Source organism: Arvicanthis niloticus, chromosome 5 (genome assembly GCF_011762505.2).
Source record: "Arvicanthis niloticus isolate mArvNil1 chromosome 5, mArvNil1.pat.X, whole genome shotgun sequence".
In the NCBI taxonomy this organism is placed as follows: domain Eukaryota; kingdom Metazoa; phylum Chordata; class Mammalia; order Rodentia; family Muridae; genus Arvicanthis; species Arvicanthis niloticus.
The window spans coordinates 978,400-999,733 of record NC_047662.1 but is presented as its reverse complement, the minus strand read 5'-3'; the positions used below and the strand labels follow the sequence as shown (position 1 = coordinate 999,733).

The window sequence follows — 21,334 nt, the reverse complement described above, 5'->3', positions numbered from 1 at the left end:
TTCCATTCTGGGCTCTAGAGTGACACGGTGAGTGACAGAGCCTGAGTCATCTTCCCTCTCTCCCAGGGCCTCTGAGTGAGTCTTGTCAAGTTCACAGCAATCTGGGCCCCGCTGAAACTCTTGAGGCCACAGCACCTCCAAATTGCATGGGGAAGTGTCCTGAGGGTCAGACCTGGTCACTCTGCTAAGTCGCCTTCTTTGTCCTTGTCACACTGACCTCATCCACACCCAATGGCTCTCCTTTCAGTGTCCAGCCTAGCCCTGCCCAGCAGTTACTGGCTGCTTGACTTGTTCCTGGAGGACTAGATGGTCTCCTTGCATCAGGGGACTTTCCTCTTCCTCTTACTAATGACAAATGACAGGCCAAGGTCTCTCAGATCACTGGCTGCTTAGCTCTGATGTGCTACCCAGCTGTGGATACAAGGGGCCTTCTTTACTCCTGTGTCCTGGGCCGGGTGCCAGCCTTCTGGGGCTACTCCTGATAGATCTGTGACCTGTCCCAGGGGGGTTACGTCTTGATCTCAGAGAGGAAAAGCTCTCTTCCTCTCCAGTGCTGTGGTAGATTTTATAGGTCTCTATTTATAAACAACAACAACACACAAAGGATCAAGTGGCATCTAATATCCATAAGCTACTTTAGGCAAGTGTCTAAGTCAGGTTGCCCATGGACGTCCCTCCAAGGATGAAGTGAGAGATTTCTGCCTTGCCTTAAAAAGTGAATGTGTGGGTGTGGGCAGGAAAGCTTGCACAGCAAGCCTGGTGACCCGAGTTTGATCCCTGCAACCCGTATAAAGGTGGAAGGAAAAAAACAACTCTACAAAGTTGTCCTCCGACTTCCAGACAGGCTAACACACCTCCTCCTCCCACACACAATAGTAATAAATTTTTAAAAAAAGAAAGCAACTCACAGCAGGTCAAGCTAACTAAATTCTCCTCTTTCTCTCTCTCCCTTCCTCCCCCTTTCCCTCCCCTCCCCCTTGTCCTCTCTGGCTTTAGGGATTGAATCTGAGGCTCTGCACATGATAAGCCTACCTTCTATCTCCAGCAACTCCCTAGTCAGCAATTGATATTTCAGTAGCAGCCTGCATCCCTGTTCCTAGGCCACACTTAAATTGGGGGGAGGGGGTGTACATACCAGGGGGCTAAAAAAGGAGGCAGGCAGGCTTTTTAGGTTGCCCTTTTCCCTGGAATAGCTTAAGCTGAAATGTTTTCCCTGTTTTTCGAGGTTTTTGTGGGAGAGGTTTTAATTCTGGTTACTGTCTGGAAAAGGCCGTGTAGACGTGGGGTATGGCTTTCCACAAGCAGATGCTTAGTGTTAAAGTGCCCTGTCTCGAAGCATGTTACACATGCTATGGAAGTGGTTGTCGGTCTGTGGAGAGCAGCTATTCAGTGGGGCCCACCAGAATAGGCACTGCTGGATTTGGGAAGGAAAGAAAGAAATCCTTATCCCCTTCCCCCCATCCCCCAGCCCCGCAGAGAGGCCTTTTTATAATCACCAGGCACATGTGGAAACCATTGCCTTTTATTGACTGGATTTCCACTCACGGCTGCCAGCAAGCGCTAGCTAGCATCCTGCCTGGAGCTTCGTCAGTTTCCTGTTGTGTGTGATCTGCTGGGAGGCAGAACACACTGACACTCACCCAGACCAGCAACGGTCTCGGCAAGAACCCAGGATGAGTTCCTGGGAGAAAGTCTTTATAAACCCTGTGGTTATTAAGATGGCAGGATAGGCAAGGTAAGGCATCTAGGCGTATCCTGTGTCCAACTGCAGGCACCAGATTTTCTGCTCCTGGTGGCTTTGCAACTGAGACAGCCCTCCCCCTGTCTCTGACTGAGGGAGGAGCCGGGTTCTCTTTTCTTGGGGCTGGCATACAATGCTGCCATTGGCGTGTGCAAAGATACGGCACCAACCAGGAGAAAGGCTTCCCGCATCAGGGACTCACATTCCTGAGCCAGGAACAGCCTTGCTGTACATTTCTGCTAATTCCACAGAACCTTCCAGAACTTTCCAGCTTTGTTCCCAGAGGAAACGCATGAAGTGTTTGCACAGGGCAGGAACAGCCAGCCAGGAAGCGTGGGCTCTGGCCTAGACCGGAATGCTGCCAGCAAGTCTTTAGGGCAGACCCAAGTGACAAGACATCTTGGGGGACTTGGCACTGTGTGGCTTGTGCTCTTTTCTGATACTTCTTTCTAGAGATGTTTTATGGCCTCTGAGTTACTTCTCAGAGAGGGACTTCATGGACAGCCAGCAAGTTAGGTCTGTCAGTGAAAGAACATTGCCAACCCTGCCCCAAGGCCACGGTGGATCCACTGACATCCCAGATGCCAGGAGCCAGGGTAGGCTGCAACATTTTACTGGTTCCCCTACAAACCATGAAGTTCACAAGTGCACATTTTATATTTGTACAGGAAACGAGATTTTACCTTAATAAGTAAACCTTCCCAAACATCACAGTTTACTAAGTGACAGGCATTACCCAACTGCTGGAGATTCAAAAACACACAGCAAGCCCTACTCTGAGAGAAGCTCACAACCAGAAAGGCGCACATGCATATACAGTTAGTGAAGGCTGAAGCGGCCAAGGGAAGATGCAGAACCTAACCAGCCCACGCCAAATGTTTCCAGTGTTGGCAGTAGATCCAGTACAAAGAAACTAGATGTGACAGGCATTACTCCCGGGACGGGACCTCACGGTGGCTGCTGAGGCTGCTGTGTGTGAGCTGTCCCAGCATCAGCTTCTGCACTGGGGTGACCTGAGGTTGGAACTCCTGACCCTTGCTTCAGCAGCATCCCTGCAAACTCTGACCAGAGCATAGCTGTTCTTTGCAACCTCACCCTTCGGGAACTTAAAGACCAGGCTGGGTTGCCTTCCCTAGGGCTTGTTTCTATTCACAGGAGACATGGTCAGAACCAATGCAGTACAGAGACAGAGCCATGTAGATGCACAAAGGGGCCCACTGACTGCTGAGCCCTTTGAGTGACTCTGGCTCTGGGGAGGGGCAGGAACAGGGAGACAAGACTCTATGAGGCAAGGGCAAGGGGTGACTACAGACTGTAGAGACAGGGCCTGGGTATAATATCCTCTTCCCTGTGCACAGGAAGCTTGGATTTCCTCACAAAGTAATCAGAGCTGCCACTGAGCGGGAGAAAGACCTCAGACTAGCACTTCCTACGCATGGCTTAGTTCTGCACCATGGAAGCAGTAACATGGGAATCCTTGGAAACCAGGCATCCTGAGGCAGCACGGCCTGGCTTCAGGCATGAGAAAGGATACAATCTGCGACACATCTGGCAGTTACAAGCAGGAATGTCACCAGCTCAACTGGCTGGTTTGGAAAAGGCAAGTTTAGTTCAGAGCTTCTCAGGTGAGCTGAGACCACCTAGGACCTGCCTTTGGTAGGATGCCTTCATGAAGATCCCACAATGGTATCCCATAAACTCAGATGTGTGAAGTCTATTGCATATGATGCCAACCAGTGGAAACCACAAGATAAGTCTGATGACCTAAAAACCCAACACTTGAAGCTGGAGAAGGTTTGTGGGGGGCAGCTGGAACTGTGGTCTAACTTGGCTTCTGGGAGGCTTTTATCAGAAAGCAGCAGAACATACAAAAACACTTTCCTCCTTACCGGCTCGTTGTCTGGAAGCAGGAGTGTAAGCCAACCAGGAAGGGGTTGCTGGACGCCTGCTCGAACACGTGCTTCTCTGTCTGCACCCAGTCGATATCCTGAAACAAGAGACCAGGTAACACTACTGAAATCCCTGAGCACCGCTCAGGCTGCCTGGAGAAGGCAGGGAAGACATGAAAGTCTTTCTTCTCTGCTTCTGAGAAGACAATTTGGAGAGGGAAAGAAACCACATATCACAAACATATCACAGTCAGGTGTGGTGGCTTACACCCGTGATCCCTGCACTGAGGAGGCCAAGGCAGGGTGGCTGGCAATACAGTAGGTTCCCAGTCTGCTACAGAATGATCCTGTCCCAAACGGAACACCAAACCATCACCATCCACCCCCACTTCTATTGTGACCATCATCACTGTCTCCAACATCACCCCCATCGTTTTCCCCACCCCAAGACACTTGCTGGGTTTGCTTTCCATACAATGGCTCATGTTCCCATGAGGGTCCTGGGAAGGCTACATCGAATTCAATTTGGATACAAGGGGTAGTGGGCTAAGTGGATTCCCCAAGGCTCACAGCCACTGAGAACTGAGTCTGCAGACAAGCCTATTACATCCAGAGATCAGCTGCTAGCTACCACAGGGCCATATCTCCCAACTCTCCCAACTGAATGGCAGCTCAGAGGGATGCCTTAAAGTCAGAGATCTCAGCTTGGCTCCACCACAGCCCCAGGGAACAGAGGGGTATGAGTACCCCCCTTCCCCACCCCACCCCACCATCTTGGTGTGTAGAAAATGAGAAGCATAAAGACATGTTCAAACAATGCCACCTTCTCTGGAAGGCTTTCAGAAAAGAAGATGATCAGATTCTTAGTGGGAACCCACGTTGTGAGCTAGAGACAGATATTGCTGTCTCTGGTTGACTCTCTGAGCCCCAGGAGCCCCACCAGGTGGATCTGTTTTAAGCCCTTTGCCATGCAGCGGACACCTAGCCCCAATTCATCCAGACTTGGTCACCCAGAGGCTACACGACCTAACTGCCACACTCAGGAGCCTCACACTTCAGACAGCCAGTAAGTCACTCAGACTCTTGGATAGAAACCAGTGGGCTGGCTGTTTTCCATTTCTCCCAAGCCTGGGCCAGCAGGCACCAACATTATCTGTGATAGTCTTTGAGATTGCATCTCTATATGTTCTAACTTACAGGAACACCTGGCACCGTGCAGGGCTAACTGAAAACTCAGTAGGGAATGAGCTGGAAGGTCACCCCTGGAGAACCAACCAATGCCATCAGGAGAAAGACTTTCATGAAGTCATCCAAGCACTGGCAAGCCAGAGACACCAAACAATGCCTGGGCCTGGAGGGACAAGGCTGGTGAGTTTCAAAGCAGAGAAGGCAAGAGTAGAAAACTGAAGGACTCCTGTGTCCCAGGAGCCTCAGTACTATGTAAGCACAGACCAGGCTCAAAGACAGCTGGAGCCAGAAAGCTTTTGTCAATGGGGAACCTGGGGCAGCTCCTCAGGCCTTGTTCAGAACCATATCCTGGACAAAACAACTCAGAGGAAAGGTAGGAGGCAGACAGACACTTGGGAAGCAGTGGCTATGGTGGAGCTACCAGGCAAAGATGACTCAGAGAAAGGGAACCAGTGTCAGCTCAGAAAGGTATGGCAGTGCCTCAAGACTGTGAAGAGGTGACACCTGGTGGTGGTGAGGACAGGCTTGAGTCACAGGCACTGCCACTCGGGAGTACAGCATCCAGAGATACAGAGCCAGCCCAGAAGGCTGTGCATTGTACAAATGCACCCAACAAGTAAAGGTTCCAAAGTAGCCTCAGCTCCAAGCCCTGAGCTTGGCTGAGGTGGGGGATGGGATCCTTTCTGTGACCTGACAAATGTCATGCTGCCTAGCTCCAGCAGTGGCTGAAGGACAGAGTCACTCTCATCTACACATTGGTCTTCCTCTGCTCCTGAGAGACAGAGCAGGCACTCAGTGCAACAGCTAAAGAGTGAGCAAACACAATGCCGGCAAGCATGTGAGAATGTGTCAGCCTCATGCATCACCACAGAGCCTGCAAGTCGAGGCCACACTGGGTATACATGCATGCTCTGAGAGGGAACCACAACAAAAATGTGTTGGTGAAAATGTGAAAAAACTGGACCCCTGAGCCCCACTGGCTGGTACTCAAAATTGTGCAGCCATGTTAGACAGAGTTTGGGAGTTCCTCCAGAAACTACACACAGAATTACCACATGACCTAGCAGGACCACTCTTAGAAATACATGGAAAAGGAGCAGAAAACCGACAAGACAAATACGTGCGAGTGAATGTTTGCTGTGCTAGTGTTCACAACAGTGCAAGATCCACAGGAAGTGTCCATGAAGAGCTGGACAGAGAGGGTGGCGCCGTGAAACTCAAGGGTCCTAATTCGGCTGCTGCAAACTTCGGACGTGGGAGACTCAGCAGGGCGGTCGGTTCACTGAAGCACAATTTCACGTGGCCTTCCTACACAGCCGTGCCCCCGGGCACGGACATCCTGAATCCCACAAGATGCTTTGGAGGGACGGGTGCTTACCTCATCATCATGGACAAGCTCCTTCTTTACCACCTTCATGGCGTAAATCTGGTCGTTTTTCTTCAACCGCACCAGGAGGACCTTGGCGTAGCTTCCGCGCCCGATGACTCTGATGAGGTCGAAGTCTTGCAGCCCCAGCCCCTGAGAGATTTTGATCCCATCCACCCCATCGATGACAGGCTTAAGGTCCTAGGGAGAGGTCCAGAGAAGGGAGGGGGCACCATGTGTCAGAATCCAAAAACTCTGGCACCCAACCCCCATCCAACTCAAAGGACAAAAATCAAAGAACCAAGACTGTGGGCTTCTAAAGGGAGGAGCTGGAGATACAGCCTAGGCTGCATGAGGGTTCGGGGGGCCGGGGGGGGCATTTGCTTGGTTAAGCTGCAGGCTTGGGCATGCTCTGTGAGAAGGGGAAGTCCAGGCACCTGCTCCACGAGGGTAGAGAATGCAGAGCCTGCTCTTTACATTGCCCTGCTTCTGTTCAGTGAGGGTGAGGGCAGAGAGTGGTGTCTGCTCTGGGAGATGCTCAGCTGAGGTGAGAGCACGGCATGTTCTATTTCCTTAGAACACCAGAGCTGGCTGCAGGTAGGAGGCTGGATGGAGCCAGATGGAACCTGTTGGTCAGATTCTGGGAAAGGGCCTGCTTCAGGGAGCTGCTGAGGGCTTGCCAGAATGGGATGGACAAAGGAGCAGATGAAATGCGGCGAATTCACAACTCAAAAGCCAGCCCGGCCTGGCGCCAAAGGTTTCCTACCATACCTAGCCCATACTGAAATTCATGTAATGGCCCCTGAAGCAAACCAACAGGCTTTTCAAAAAGATGCCCACAACACTGCTTTTATTCACTTACCTCAGAATCATCTTTGATATTGTCATGTTTCCGAGATGAAGAGATATAAGCAACTAGAAAAGAGAAGGAAGGGAGGATATTACCAGTGCCCCAGGAACACGGGGACTCAGTGGACCTTTACATCCTGCCATGACTCCTGCAGGGGGCCTCAGACAGCACAGCGAGTGCTCAGGGGCCGATCCACAAACCAGCCACAAAAGATTTCAGTTTAAAGAGTCTCGTAAAACTGCAGCTTCCTAGGCTGACCCAGACTGGCTGTGTGATGCGGGGGTAGAACACTTGGAAAAAGCTATAAGCTCCTTTACTTATGATGAAGTCATCAACTGATGACCCGTCAGGCTGGGAAGAACTGTTAGCTGGAAATGCAGCGTGCGCAGTTCATTTAGGACTGGATGTTGTGGTGTTTGCCTCCAGATTCCTAGAACTCGGGAAGCTGAGGCAGAATTGTACAGCTCAAGTGAGACCTTGCCTCAAACAAATAAAAAAAAAGATGTCTGGAGATGTGGCTCGGTTGGTAATTACTTGCCTAGCATGCACAGAGCTCTGGGTTTAATCTCCAGTGCCACATAAAGCGAGTGGGCGTGAGGGCAAATGCCTGTAATCCTAGCAGTCTACTTGAGAGACAGGCAGGAAGACCAGAAGTTTAAGGTCATCATTGTCTATATATTGAGTTTGAGGCCAAGCTGGGCTACTTAAGACCCTGCCTCAAAAAACAAGACCTTTGGACTGAGAAGACAGCTCAATGGGTAAAAACACACTATCAGGAGGACCTGTGTTTGGATCCTTAGCACCTGCATAAATGTCAAGTGTGGTGGTACATGCTTGTAACCCCAGCTCTAGGGGACTGGAGACAGGAGGATGCCTATAACAACATATACTGTCTTGTGTGCCTCATGCACATGTGTGTGTGCAGACACACACACACATATACACAGAACTGAAGAATGGGTAGGACCATCTGGAGGCACAAAGCTTTGGTATAATCTTCCAGTGGGTGGGTGGGTAGAGGTTGGAAAAGCAGACAGTGGACTGTGAAGGGGGTAGATGATAGTTGGATATTTGGAAGGGGAGATGACGAAAGACTGGGTAAGTGAATGATGAATGATAGATGGCTGCATGAATCAATAAGTGGACGATTACTAAATGATGGATGATGATGGATGGGTAGGGAGAGGACGGGCAGATGAGTGGACGGCGGACAGGAGGATGAGTGGGTGTGCGTGTGTCCATGAGTGCACTCATGGGTGTGTATGTTGGATAGGTGGAGGTGTGGATATGTCTGTGTGTGCATACGTGAATGTGTACATGTGTGTGTGTGATGGACAGGTGGATGAGTGGGTGTGTGTGCATATGCATGAATGTGTGCATGAGTGTATGTGATGTGTGTGATGGACAGGTGGAGGAGTATATATGTGCGTGTGTGCACACATGAGTGTATCTCTGAGTGTATGTGATGGACAGGTGGATGAGTGGGTGTGTGTGAATGTGTGCATGAGCGTGTGTGAGCATGCGTGTGATGGACAGGTGGAGGAGTGGATGTGTGTGTGTGCACACATGAGTGTGTGCCTGTGTGCGTGTGATGGACAGGTGGCTGAGTGGGTGTGTGTGTGCATGTAAGTACATGCATGAGTGTGTGTTGGGCAAGTGGATGAGTGGATGTCTGTGTGTGTATGAGTGTGTATGTGTGAGCATGTGTGGTGGGCAGGTGGACGAGTGGATGTACATATGTGCAACAGTGCACGCATGAGTGTGTGCATGTATGTGTGTGATAAACAGGTGGATTAGTGGATGTACGTGTGTGCGTGTGTGTGATGGGACAGCTAAATGAGTGGATGTCTGTGTGTGCATGAGTGTGTGTGTGTGCATTTGTGATAGAAAGGTAGATGAGAGGATATGTGTGTATATGCAAGTGTGTGCATAAATGAATGTGTGCATGTGTGCATATATGTAATAGATAGGTAGATGAGTGGATGTGTGTGTATGAGTGTGAGTGAGTGAGTATGTGTGTGCCTGGGTGTGATGGACAGGTGGATGGGTGGGTAGGAAGGATACCTAAAGGGACAACCTCACACTTTTTCTTTTGAGACAAGGTCTCACTATGCAGCCTTGGCTGGCCTGGAACTTGTCATGTAGACCAGGCTGGCCTTGAATTCATGAAGAAATCCACTTGCCTCTGCTTCCCAAGTGCTGGGATAAAGGCTTGCGTCACCATACCTGGCTCTGGATTCTTTATTTTTTTTAACATTAAAGAGAAGTCTTTCCTTCCTGTACTCCCCCAGAAAGGACACCTGTGCAGCAGTCACACACACCCTGTATGGAGCCACACCCACAGAGGTCAGCTCTGTGTACTGCCCAGTGTGTAGGAGATGCCTGGCCCAGCAGCTGCACACCAAGTGTTGTAGAGAGCAACTGAAATCACCATGGAAGAAGAAGCCCTCAACCCCAGATTCCCAGTTTGCTGCCTTGTGGCTACCAGGGAAGGGCAGTAGCCCCACCATTTCTGTGGGGACAGACGGGGAGACAGTGTACAGAGCAGTTTCCAGCCCAGCTCACCCATACTGACTCTTGGAGAGCAGGTAGGAGGGAGTCAGGAGGAGACGCCAGGAAGATGGAGAGAGGAACATACAGCAGGGTTCAGAAGAAGGGGTGGGGCCAGAAGAGAGAGGGGGTGGGGCTCAGAAGAGAGGAGGTGGAGCCCAGAAGAGAGAGGGCCTACCCAGCTAGGGAAAGGGACACCTACTTCCATCAGTTTCTTCTGAAGGAAGGTCTACACCATCATTCTTGTCATCTACTGGAGGCTCTTGGGAAGGCATGACAGAATCCTGCAAGAAAATGAAATTATGGCATTGGCATGATGGGGTGGGATTTACCACCCAGCTTTTACTTCATGTATGTGCATGTGTGCCGTGTGTGTGTGTGTGTGTGTGTGTGTGTGTGACAGAGAAAGCGAGAGCGAAAGAGCGAGAGAGAGAGAGCGAGAGAGCGAGAGAGCGAGAGAGCGAGAGAGAGAGAGAGAGAGAGAAAGTGTTCCTGTGTGGTGATATGCTGTATAAACAATACCTGCTGGGCAGAGCACAGAATAGATGAAGACTATTGTTACTTAAAAGTCTACAGGCTGAGGTGGCCACTCATCAGGTTATTGCCTTCTCAGAAGGTGTTTGATAGAAGGAATGCTTCATACCATGCTTGGCAATGCCCCCTTGCTATACTGTGAACATCCTGCTAGCAGCCAGGCTCCTGATCAGCAGTCTAAGGGCCCTGAGGCTCCATGGAGCTGAAGTCACAATAGAGACAGCTTCTAGTGACGGCCCCTTGGGTCCAAGAGTCAGTCTCACTCAGCTCTGAGTGACCACATCTGGGCTCATCTCATTATCTTAAGGTAATATGGACCTACAGGGTCATAGATCATATGTGTCTGCAGGGCTTACAGTAGACATAGTGGAAAGGGTCTCTTAGGGAGAGTGGTTCTGAGGGCAACTCATGCTCCAATCTGGATCCCGTTATTATCTGCCATATGGAATGTGGATATGCCATCTCAGGGTGTCTTCCTCACTCTGGCAAGATACAGATGAGCCACCTTCCTGGTGGCTGGGGCCTCTGGTCTGGCAAACACTGGATAGGGCCCATTCTATATCCAGGCTGGGTGGCACAGGCAGGCTGGCTTAAAAACAAGCATTAGCAAACTCAGGTAACAGTATGCCAGTAGGACTGGACCTTTTTGGTTCTGCTGCTCAGGACGAGAGGTCCTGTTCCAGACTCTGTCCATAGTCACCCCTACAGCATACAGGCCTCCTCCTGTCTGGAGGTAGACACAGTATCATAACCCCAATAGAATGACAAGAACCAAGGATGGCCAAGGTCAGCTTGGTCCACACCCCGACTCACCATATGCCTCCTGCAGGTCAGTGGGACAAGTTCGTGGCAGCGTTTATGGACCAGCAGCTTGCAGTTGATGCACTTGTAGCCCTGCCTCGAGAGACTCCATATCCTTTCGCTGCACTGGCCACAGTTCGCTCCCTGTGGACAGGAACAGCAGCTATCAGGCCCAGTTGGCTCTTCCCGAAGCCCATGTCACACTGGATGACAACTCAGGCAGCTGATTCAGAAGATACAACCACACCTTTGCTGATTCAGAAGATACCACGTGGAGAGGGGCCTGGCACCTCCTTTCTGAAGGCAGACCCAGTCTGCCTCAGTAGTTCCCTTCCCGGGCTCACGTGAAGGCCAGAAGGAGTGAGGCCAGGTGAGGCCTCTGTGCCGCAGGGCTTGGCTGTGGCACCTGCATGTGGTTCTATTTGAGTCAAACAGCCCAGGCCAAGAGGAGTGCGGCGGGAGCTCCTGACAGTCTGACTTGGAAAACCCGTGAATGGCTGCGTGACAGTTACGTGACGGTTTTATTTTCAGGATTTTAAACAATCCTTTATTATTCGTGATTCTAATAATCTAAAAGTGATCACTGTCAGCTCTGCTGCTGGTACTTGCAGGACTTTTGGAATTTCATAGGGTCTGTGAGAAGAAATAGGTTCACAGCTGGTCACGCTCTGGCAAACCACGTGCCTTTGGGACATCTCCATCTATCAACACAAACGAGGGTCCCCAGCTGTCCCAGAATCATTAGCCTCCTTACGTGTTCAGCTTCCTTTTAACCTTTTCCACAGGGTTTCATGTAGCCCAGGCTGGTCTCAAACCTGCTATGTTCTCAAGGGTGACCTTGACACCCCCTCCCCACAGCATGCAACAGTTGTATTGCTACCTGCCTCTATCGTTTTCTGCCTTCTTCCTCTGAGGCAGAGTCTCGCCCTGAACCTGAAGTTCATTTTGGCAAATTCCAGTGCCTTCCGTCTCTGTCCCACTCAGTGCTGGGGTCACAGGCATGCACGACCATGCCTGCCTGGCTTGTTTTGTGGGTGTTAGGATCTAAGCTTAGGCTTTTGTGGTTGTGCAGCAAGCCCTCTTGGCCACTGAACCAACCCTCCAGCCCAATCTTAAACTTCTGATTGTCCTGCTTGCCTCCATTTCCTGAGTGCTAGGATCACCAGCGAGCCCAACAATGGCTGGCTGGCTGGCTTTTCATGCGACGCTTGCTGGGAATTATGGGACTTGGCCATGTTAGAGCAACCATTCCACATATTAAGAGATATCCCCAGAGATATACTGAGCTCTGTCCCTAGTTTCTCTTATCTTTGGGGGGAAAGGTCTTGATATATAGCCCAGGCTTGTCTTAGCCTCCCTAGTGCTGTGCTTATAGGTCTGTAATATCATATATGGTCAGGAGAGTCACTCTTAGCAGGGGCCAAGAAAGGCTAACTATTGACCAAGAACAGCATGGACTTAAGAAAATGGACTGGACTGAGACTTCACACGCATGTTTCTTAGGGGAGCTACCAAAACTGTACCAATAGCTCCCCCACAACCCTCAATTTTATCTTCTTTTTTTCTGAGACAAGGTCTCTCTATGTGGCTTTGTTGGCTTGGAACTTGCTATGTTGAACAGGCTGGCCACAAAAGAAAATCACAGAGAGCTGCCAGGCTCTTGTCTTCACAGTGCTGGGATTAAAGGTGTGCAACACCGTGGCTGACTGGTGGCTATTTAAGATCTATACTTGAATTATCAACATTTCAAAAGCGTACCATTGAAACAAACAAACAAACAAACAAACCAAAAACAACAACAACAAAACCCCCCCAAAAAACAAACAAAAAAAGCGAAGCCTCAGGTCTCTATTCTCCGGAATTCTCAGGAAATGGATTAATGGTATAAAAGCATTTTAAAGTCTGTCTTACATGCTGCCAATTTGTTTCTTGCTCTCATTTCTCAATCATGTATTTTAATTTTTTTCAAACATATCAAACGCTCATCTTGTATTCAGTCAGGCTAAGCCTTCTGTCTCAGTCTCTCCTGGCTCTTGACCAGAATGCTTAGTTTCCTACTATGGTTTCTTTTTTTTTGTTGTTGCTGACTGTGAACCCAGATGTCCGATTCACTAACTGTGAGGATCCTTCCAGGCTGCCTTCAAGAGGGGCTGCTCTTGCTTCTGCCAGCCACCTGGGGGCACTGCGTGGCTAGACCCTCTTAGGGGTATGAGTCTGGCTCTAAGTATGTGTGAGGTCCAGTGTGAGGTTTCGAAGTCTCAGAAAGATCATTCCCTGTCCCTCTGCCTTGCTCTACCTGGGTAGGGTGGGGCTCATGGGAAGACCCAAATCTATTTCTCTCAGGGCTTCAACTGCTGAAGCAAACACCAACTCCTAGTGAAAGGGTACACAAACCACAGCAGAAGGTCAATCGTAGCTCATTACCCCCCGCCCCCAGCTTCTTTTGTATATGAACTTTTAGTGGGACATAGCCGCACCCATTGGCACACAACTGAGTCACAATGGCGGCACTGGAGACTGCAACACAAGTGTGAGCCTTTAAAAACTGACAACATAGGATATGTTTGTTTGTTAACCATTTTAGTTGCTTCAGACAAAAGACCTTAGAAGAAATCTTTAATGGTCCTACCTAGTGGCATCTCCTAAACCCATCTCCCTGTCCACTCCAAGAGGCGTCTTTTCTTGAGATTCCAGTGAACATGTTCTACTACTTTCTATGTGTTTAAAACAGAAGACAAAATATCTTCTACCCAGCCTGCCTTGTAGCACAGAGACTATGCGTACCAGCCCAGGGCTGGTGACCACCACAAGGAAGAAACCAGCAACTGGTGTGGTTTAGGCCCTGCATGTGGGTGGCATATCACTGAGAGCTGGGCTCCCAGCTACAGTTGTCCCAACCCCCATGAAAGTCAGCATGGGGGGGGGGGTAATGATTGTAGGAGGTAGATTTGTTTAGAGAAAGTAGCGTGAATAGTTTCTAGACCTCACCCTAGGGCTACCCAGAATCCAGTGCAGTTCACACTTTCTAGATACAACTAGGCAATGATGACACCCAGTGATCTTGACACTGTCTGAGAAAAATGTCTGCATTTCAAAAATACTTGTTAAGGGTCAAGCTGTCTGCATTTGTAAGCAATTACACTCATTAGACACTCACAACTGGGCTTGGTTCTAACATTTACCAAGAGCTGACTTGCAGAAGCTGGGGAGATGGCTCAGCGGTTAAGAGCACTGGTCACTCTTGGAAAAGACCAGTCAGTATACAGCCATCTAGAATTCCAGTTCTAGAGGGTCTGACATTCTCTTCTGGCTTCTGAGGGTACTGCATGCACATGATGCAGACACATACATGCAGGCAAAACACCCGGAATCATAGGATTAAGAATTAAAAAAAAAAAAATTTTTTTTTTTTTTAAAAAAGGTACCTTGCAAGGAATCAAAACCAGCAACCATTGTATTCTTTGACCTTTTATTCCTTTAGGTTTTATTCATTATACACATTTTCCCCCCTAGGACTGGGGAGATGTCTTGGTGTATAAAGGTGTTTGCTTTACAAATACAAAGACCAGAATTTGATTCTCTATTATTTATGGGAGGTAAAATCCTAGCACTGAGGAGGTAGAGGCAGGCAGAACCCTGGGCCCAGGGGCTAGCTAGCCTAGCCTACCTGTGAGTTCCAGCCATGAGAGTCTCTATCCCAATCAAAAAAGCAGACAGCATCTGAGGAACAGCATCCTATGCATGCACGCACACGAGGAACACACACACACACACACACACACACACACACACACACACATACACACCTGCACTCCACCCCCACCCCCACCCCCGCCAAAATCCACACATGCTCGTATATACACAGACAGATTTCCTATGGGGATTCTGCATTTAATTTGTTTAGAAAACCAGAATTGTCCAGTGTGTCCCCACTGCCTGCTTTTCCCTGGAGACCACATTACTTCTAGTCTTTGTCATATTCTTAACCTCAGTCTCTCTGCAACTTATGGGCAAGAAAGCTTGGATCTTCCACTTCCTTAACCAACATCTTAAGAATAATGGACAGAGAGTTCCTCCCCCATTACTCAAAACGTTGGGCGTAAGGTCTATAAGGCAGGTCCCATCGCCTCTGTGTCACACAGATGAAGGTCCTATCGCTCAAAGATCCTCTTTTTGGAACCTCACAGAGGAATGTTTTCCTCCTGAAAGCCGAAGTGAGCTTGGAAGGCAAACACAGGGCTAGGTGGGAGTCACAGAACCTGTAGGGCCCAGATCCACATGTTGGCCTCTGGTTAACCAATAGAGAACACAAAAAGGGACTAGGGAGCTGGCTTAGCTGGTGGGTAAAGTGCTTGCCTTATAAGCATGATGAGCTGAGTCTGACCCCCAGCACCCACTTGAGAAAGCTAGGCGTAGTGGTACATGATTATAATCCAAACACTGGGGATCGGAGACAGAAGGGCCCTTGGGGTTCACCGGCCAGGTACCCTAGCTGAATTGTGAGTTCCAGGTTTACTGAGAGACCCTGTCTCGAAAATTTAAGTGGAAGGGGTGGGGGTTGGAGAAAGCAGCGGTTAAGAGCACGGGCCGCTCTTCCAGAGGTCCTGAGTTCAATTCCTAGCAACTACATGGTGGTTCACAACCATCTGTAATGGGATCAGATGCCCTCTTCTGGTGTGTCTGAAGACAGCTACAGTGTGCTCATATACATAAAATAAACAAACAACAAATAAATCTTAAAACAACAATAACAAAAAACTGAAATGGAGAACAGCAAAGGAAGACACTCGATGCCAGCTGTTTGCCTCCACCCAAACCTGTGTGAGTGTGTGTGTGTGTGTGTGTGTGTGTGCATGCATGTCTACATGCAGGCTACACATACATCCACATGACTGCACACAGGACAGCGAGAGCCTCTTGGTGCTGTCTGAGCCCTGGCCTCTGTGCTGTGTGAAGGGATGAGTGGATAGGTTTTGTCTCCGCCACTTGTCATCCATTAAGGAGGGCAAGGAGTACAAACCACAGCAGTCCTACATTCCTCTCCAGCGCCCTGAGAGGTGGGCTGCCTGAGATTCCTGCTCTGGCTAGGGACAGGTTCACAGGAGAGAGGGCACCTGGCTGCACAGATGGTCAGTTGCTCCTTCCACAGACAAACGTGGGGGCTGGCACTGGGTTCTCCGAGGCCAGATGTCTCCATTTCTCCACATTCTCAGCAGACAAATTCCAACCTGGCTATCTGGTTGGCTTACTGTAAAATCCCATGAATGTGCCCTGCTGGGCGTTCTCGGAGCACCCCATGCTAGTGCTTGGCACCTGGCTCCCTTCGACCTCTGTCTTGATGACACTAGGCCTCTCCAGGCTGAAGTTCCTCTACTGTCCACTGTGGCTCTGCGGCTGCCCCCGCACCCCACCAATATCTCCCTAAGGAACCTTCTTTTAACCACTACTAACAGTAAACAACCGGTGTTCAGATGTACCACCTACATGGCAGGCCTGAAGGGCACAAGGAGCGTCTTAATGGGAGGGGAGAGAGCCTGGATTGCAGTGTACCCTGACACTGTTTGGGGTCTCCTGTGCCTGCTGTATCCTGGATTCCCAGCGTCCTCTCCAGGCTGGCTTTCCAGACGCTCTCTCCTCAAGGAAGTCTCTAGGCAGCACCTGGCTGTCTCTCTGGGCGCTGGCCCATGTCTCTCCTGAGCCCAATGCTTTCTGTAGTTCTATTCACTGCCTCTCAGCCTTTCTGGATAAGTATACTCAGTCATTCAGGAGCTTTTCCTTTGCCCACCACCACTCCAGCCTCATTGGCTCCTGGGGTAGGGGTGATGGTGGCCCCGACTGAGTGTTGGTGGCTGCCTCTAAGGTGCACTGGCCTCCACGTAGCTCTCACACCATGACAAATACTGACTCAATCCCATGCTCCCTCTCCAACCCTCTTCCTAGCATCCACACATTTCAGACTAGGAAATAAGACGAGAGCGAACTCTTGTATAAGCAGCAACAGGGCTGGGGGTAGGGTAGGGGCTGACCCCATAGCTCAGCTGCCACAGCTCCTAACTGTTAGGCCTGTGGCCACTTAATGCTAAACTGTCTTCCCAGCATGAGGACAGAGTGGAACAGCACAGGGTTAGCTGGGCTGTGGCACTTGCGTGTGACAATCCCATGCTGTCCCGCTGTAAAGGTGTGTTCACAGGGCCCAAACCACTCTAAAGTGTGGAAAACAAGCACTGCCCTTGGCTGTGAAAGAAAGTCACTGCTGAGCTACCTAGTCACTGCACGCTGGAGAGCAAAGAAGCACCACAGCCGGGCGGTGGTGGCGCACGCCGTTAATCCCAGCACTTGGGAGGCAGAGGCAGGCGGATTTCCGAGTTCGAGGCCAGCCTGGTCTACAGAGTGAGTTCCAGGACAGCCAGAGCTACACAGAGAAACCCTGTCTCAAAAAAACCAAAAAACCAAAAAACCAAAAACAAAAACAAAAAAACAAAACAAAACAAAACAAAAAAGAAGCACCACAATGAAGAGACTTGGGGGGGAGGAGGGGCGTGGGCGGGGAGGATAAGTCAAGTGTCACTCAGAGAGGACTGGCTGCTGGAGCGATGGAACAGGGAAGCTGTATGTATCTAAGGAGACCCTTGCAGCCCACAGGAAGTGCCACGTGTTCAAATGGGCAGGCAGGCTGTGCTAGGTCACACCTGGCAGCATTGCAAGGCTCATCCTCAGGGCCAGTGATGGTGAGTAAGGATTGTGTAATCAGGAAGAGGGAAGGACACGCAAGACACGGCTACACTCTCATCCAGTGGCTACCGGTCACGGTGGTGGTTGGGGAGGAACTTCCGCAGGCTCAGAGTAGCCCCTAGCACATCTCCACAGCTCTGCAATACTGGTTGAGCTGGTAGCTCAGGACTTTCTTCCAGAGCATGCTGAAGGAAGTCCAGCCCTGCACAGCCCTGCAAGGACACGTCCCCACGCCCACCCCCCTTCTCTTTACTTGTAGAAGCAACAAAAGTGACCCCCATGAGGAAGACATTGGAGAGGGGACACTCACCCTGTTAAAGCGATTGGCTTGGAAGAGGTGGCCGTTGGCTCGGTACAGCTTCCTCCATCTTCTGGCTCCACGGCGGTAGATGGATTCTAGAAAGGATGGGGGAAAACGTGTAAGGAAGCAGCAGGGTGATGCAGGAACCTGGCTCCTGAACCCCAGATACAGATAGGGACAGGCTGTTTCTGACTAGGTGGCTGGAGCCACAGCTCTCATCCTGGCTGAGAAATGCCAGAACTAAACTGGCCAGGCTTCCTGGGTACAGGCTCTCCTTCACCTCTCCTCACATGACTCTTATGACCTCGAAGCTGTGGCTGCTGGAGATGGCAGCTTAGGTGGGAGAGGCCCCAGACAGTAGTGGAGATACCCAGCATCCCGCAGAAACAGGCACGGTTCCACAGCTGGATATGGGTTCCTCCGGCCTGGGCCACTCGTTTCCCAGACTGCGTATTCCCGGCTGATTTCCTTCACTCTCTGAGCGGCTTCTGAAAACCAGGCCCCTTTTTCCATACAGGGACAAGATTCAAATGGACCATGATATTTACATATGACCATCCAAGGAGGGAAAGTAGACGGCTAGCCTGGAGGCTATCCTCAGCCAGTACACACACTAGTGTTTCAGTGACTCACCCAGGCCCAAGATCCCCCTAGCCCAACAGACCTTGGGGCAGAGGAAGGTCCAACTCTCTTGAATACTTGCTCTGAGCCCACAGTTACCTCAAGCATCACTTTGTGACATAGACCATTCACGCTAGAAAAGCTTTTTAAAAACACTACCAAAGTTCCGACTAGAACCATAGCCCAATGCTTTCGGTTCCACAACACCCAAATGCCATGAGGCCAGCGAACAGAGACAAAACCTCCAGAAACACAAGGTACAATGAGAAGCTTTGTGCTTTTATAAAATCCTGTAGCAAGAGCGACTTTCAGGAGCCTGGTGAAAGAGCAGAGAATATTCCTAAGTGGAAAGTGTAACAGAATGTTTTTAAAACAAGCAAATGACCAGCTCTGGCTGGAAACTACTGAAACCAGGTCATAGCAACTATAAAACATGCTTCTCTCTATTTAAAGGGAGAGATTCAGTAAGGAGCTGGAAGCCTTGGGTCCTCTGGGAGCTCAGGAAGAATGAAGGCCCCACAGCTATGGGGCTCACCCCCCATACGTAAGGGCAGCTCCCTCACAGGTCCTGTTCATGGCTCTGATGCTCCCAGAGTGCAGCTTCAGTGACACTTGAGAGAAGCCAAGCATTGCCTGGTGATCTCTTCAGGCTTCCAGCCTCAGAGGAGACTAGTATAGAGGCGGTGACAGCCTTTGTCCCCTCCCACCTCAGTCTTGTGGGGCATCAGGCCTTTGGAAGGTACATTCTAGTGGTGGTGGTGGTGTTGGGGGAAATTAGTCTATCAGCCCCACAGTTCTGATGAACCCCTAGTGAGCCCATGATGACAGGACATGCTCCTCTGGTCCACCCACATTAGGGAAACCTAGTCAAGGGAGCCAAGTCCTTGCTCCAAACAGCCACAGGCTTTACTGTACTGTATGGCTCCCACAGCATTTCCTGTCAGAAGGAAGAGGAAGAGTATGGGGTGAGTGGGGATGGGGTGCAGAGAAATAAACTTAGGAGAAGACAACATGAAGGCAAACTGGGACTTGTGGGCTGGGTCCTTTTCCCCTGTATTTCTATTAAAGTCTTGAAGCTCAATCATAGCACTGAAAAATGAAAAGTGGTTTAATGCCTTCCTAGACTACAGGGAAGTGAAAGAAATCTAAGGTACCCTAGCAGACGCCTAGCAGACGCCAAGGCTGATGAGGAAGCCCTCAACAGGATACATTTACCAGTGGGGCAGGAAATAGGACTCTCCAATTAGCCCCAGGTTTGGAGCACAGAAGTGACAAATGATCAGGATTGCACCAGTGCCTCAAGAAAGCCTGGCATTCTCTGTTGAGGGATGGCTCTATCCCCCAGGCACACATGCTGGAGCCCTGACTTCTAATGGGGCTGTATTTGGACAGAGGGCTGAGAAGGTGATTGAGGAGAAAAGTGGGTATAGGGTGGGGCCCCAGTTAGGACTTCCCCAAGAGGAGAGCAGCACTAGCTCTCCAGAACATTAGGACACTCAAGAATGTACTGTCTGAACTCTGGAAGCAGACTATCACAGGCTGGCTGCTGACCCTGGTCCTCTAGACTTACATCATGGGAAAGTAAAGTTCTGTGGTTAAATCCTAGACCTGGGGCAGCTCATTATGGCAGACAGAATAGACTAAGGCCCTTGTTTTCTTGCCATGCAGATATTTGGTCTTTCAGAGAGGAAAACGGTGAAGATCTTACAGAAGAGAATGTGGGGAGGCTCTGGAGATGCCAAGAGCAGGAGGTGAGCAGATCTGAACATTTACAAGTGCCGGGTCCAAGCAGACAGGCCACACATTGTTCATAGGACCATCCTTCGTAGCTGGTGCTAAAGAATGCCTACTATAACCAACAAAAGAACACATACTGGGTTGGGGGATAGCTCAGGGGGAAAAGTATTTGCTACAGAAGTATGAGTGCTAGATAGAGTTTGGATCCCTGGAACCCACCATGTAAACACCAGGCAGATATGGCAGACACTTGAGATTCCAGCGTGTGAGAGGCAGAGACAGGGTCCTGGGGCAAACTGGCTAGCTGGAAGTAGCAGTTCATGTATGTCATATGTCATGTATGTATGTGTATATATACATACATATAATGTAATACACATTCATTATAAATAATAGAATGAGCTAGAAGGCACAAAGCCTTGCTTCTGTACACATGTATATGTGTAGGTGTGTATACTCCCACATACACATGTGCCTCCACATGTGTGAATATTTATACACACAAGCGTGTGTACACATGCACGTGCACGCGTGTGCGCACACATGCGCGCGCGCACGCACACGCGCGCACACACACACACACACACACACACACACACACACACACCACATACATAGAAGAAATAAGGAGAGAACATGGAAGAAAGAACGAGCATTCTCCAGAAGACAGCAAATGAGTTTGGCAAGTCCAACCAGTGAAACCAGAAAACTTTGTGGGTCCACAAAAGCTTCTCTGGACATTTGAGGGATCAGCCAACTTAATCTCACACAATCTGCCACGGGATCTAGGCAGGAGGGCACCAGGACCACCATTATCACCCCAGGACCACTGTCGCTCATGCTTCTGGGAAGGCCTAAGCTGGCACAAAAGCAGGTGTGTGGAGAGGGACACTTGCTCCTTTGGTGCAAACATTCTAACACTCCTCCATCCCAGCCTGCAGAGAGCTCCCACAGTGGCTCTCTGAGCATCTGAGAGTGTGTCAAGCCAGGCATGAGAGGATGCACACCTATAATCCCAGCACTC

General features: G+C 50.0%; 1 protein-coding gene across 4 annotated transcripts in view; it reads right to left on the bottom strand.

Annotated features, from left to right (window-relative positions):
* Positions 1 to 21,334, bottom strand: part of Prkcz (protein kinase C zeta) — a 107,162-nt gene that overhangs the window by 19,811 nt on the left and 66,017 nt on the right. For all 4 annotated transcript variants that reach the window (XM_034502057.2, XM_034502058.2, XM_034502059.2 and 1 more), the window contains 6 exons: positions 17,962 to 18,047; positions 10,932 to 11,063; positions 9,787 to 9,868; positions 7,047 to 7,099; positions 6,197 to 6,385; positions 3,631 to 3,728 (listed from right to left, as the gene is read on the bottom strand). In XM_034502057.2, coding sequence (XP_034357948.1) covers positions 3,631 to 3,728; positions 6,197 to 6,385; positions 7,047 to 7,099; positions 9,787 to 9,868; positions 10,932 to 11,063; positions 17,962 to 18,047 — 640 coding nt within the window. The remainder of the gene's footprint in view (positions 1 to 3,630; positions 3,729 to 6,196; positions 6,386 to 7,046; positions 7,100 to 9,786; positions 9,869 to 10,931; positions 11,064 to 17,961; positions 18,048 to 21,334) is intronic.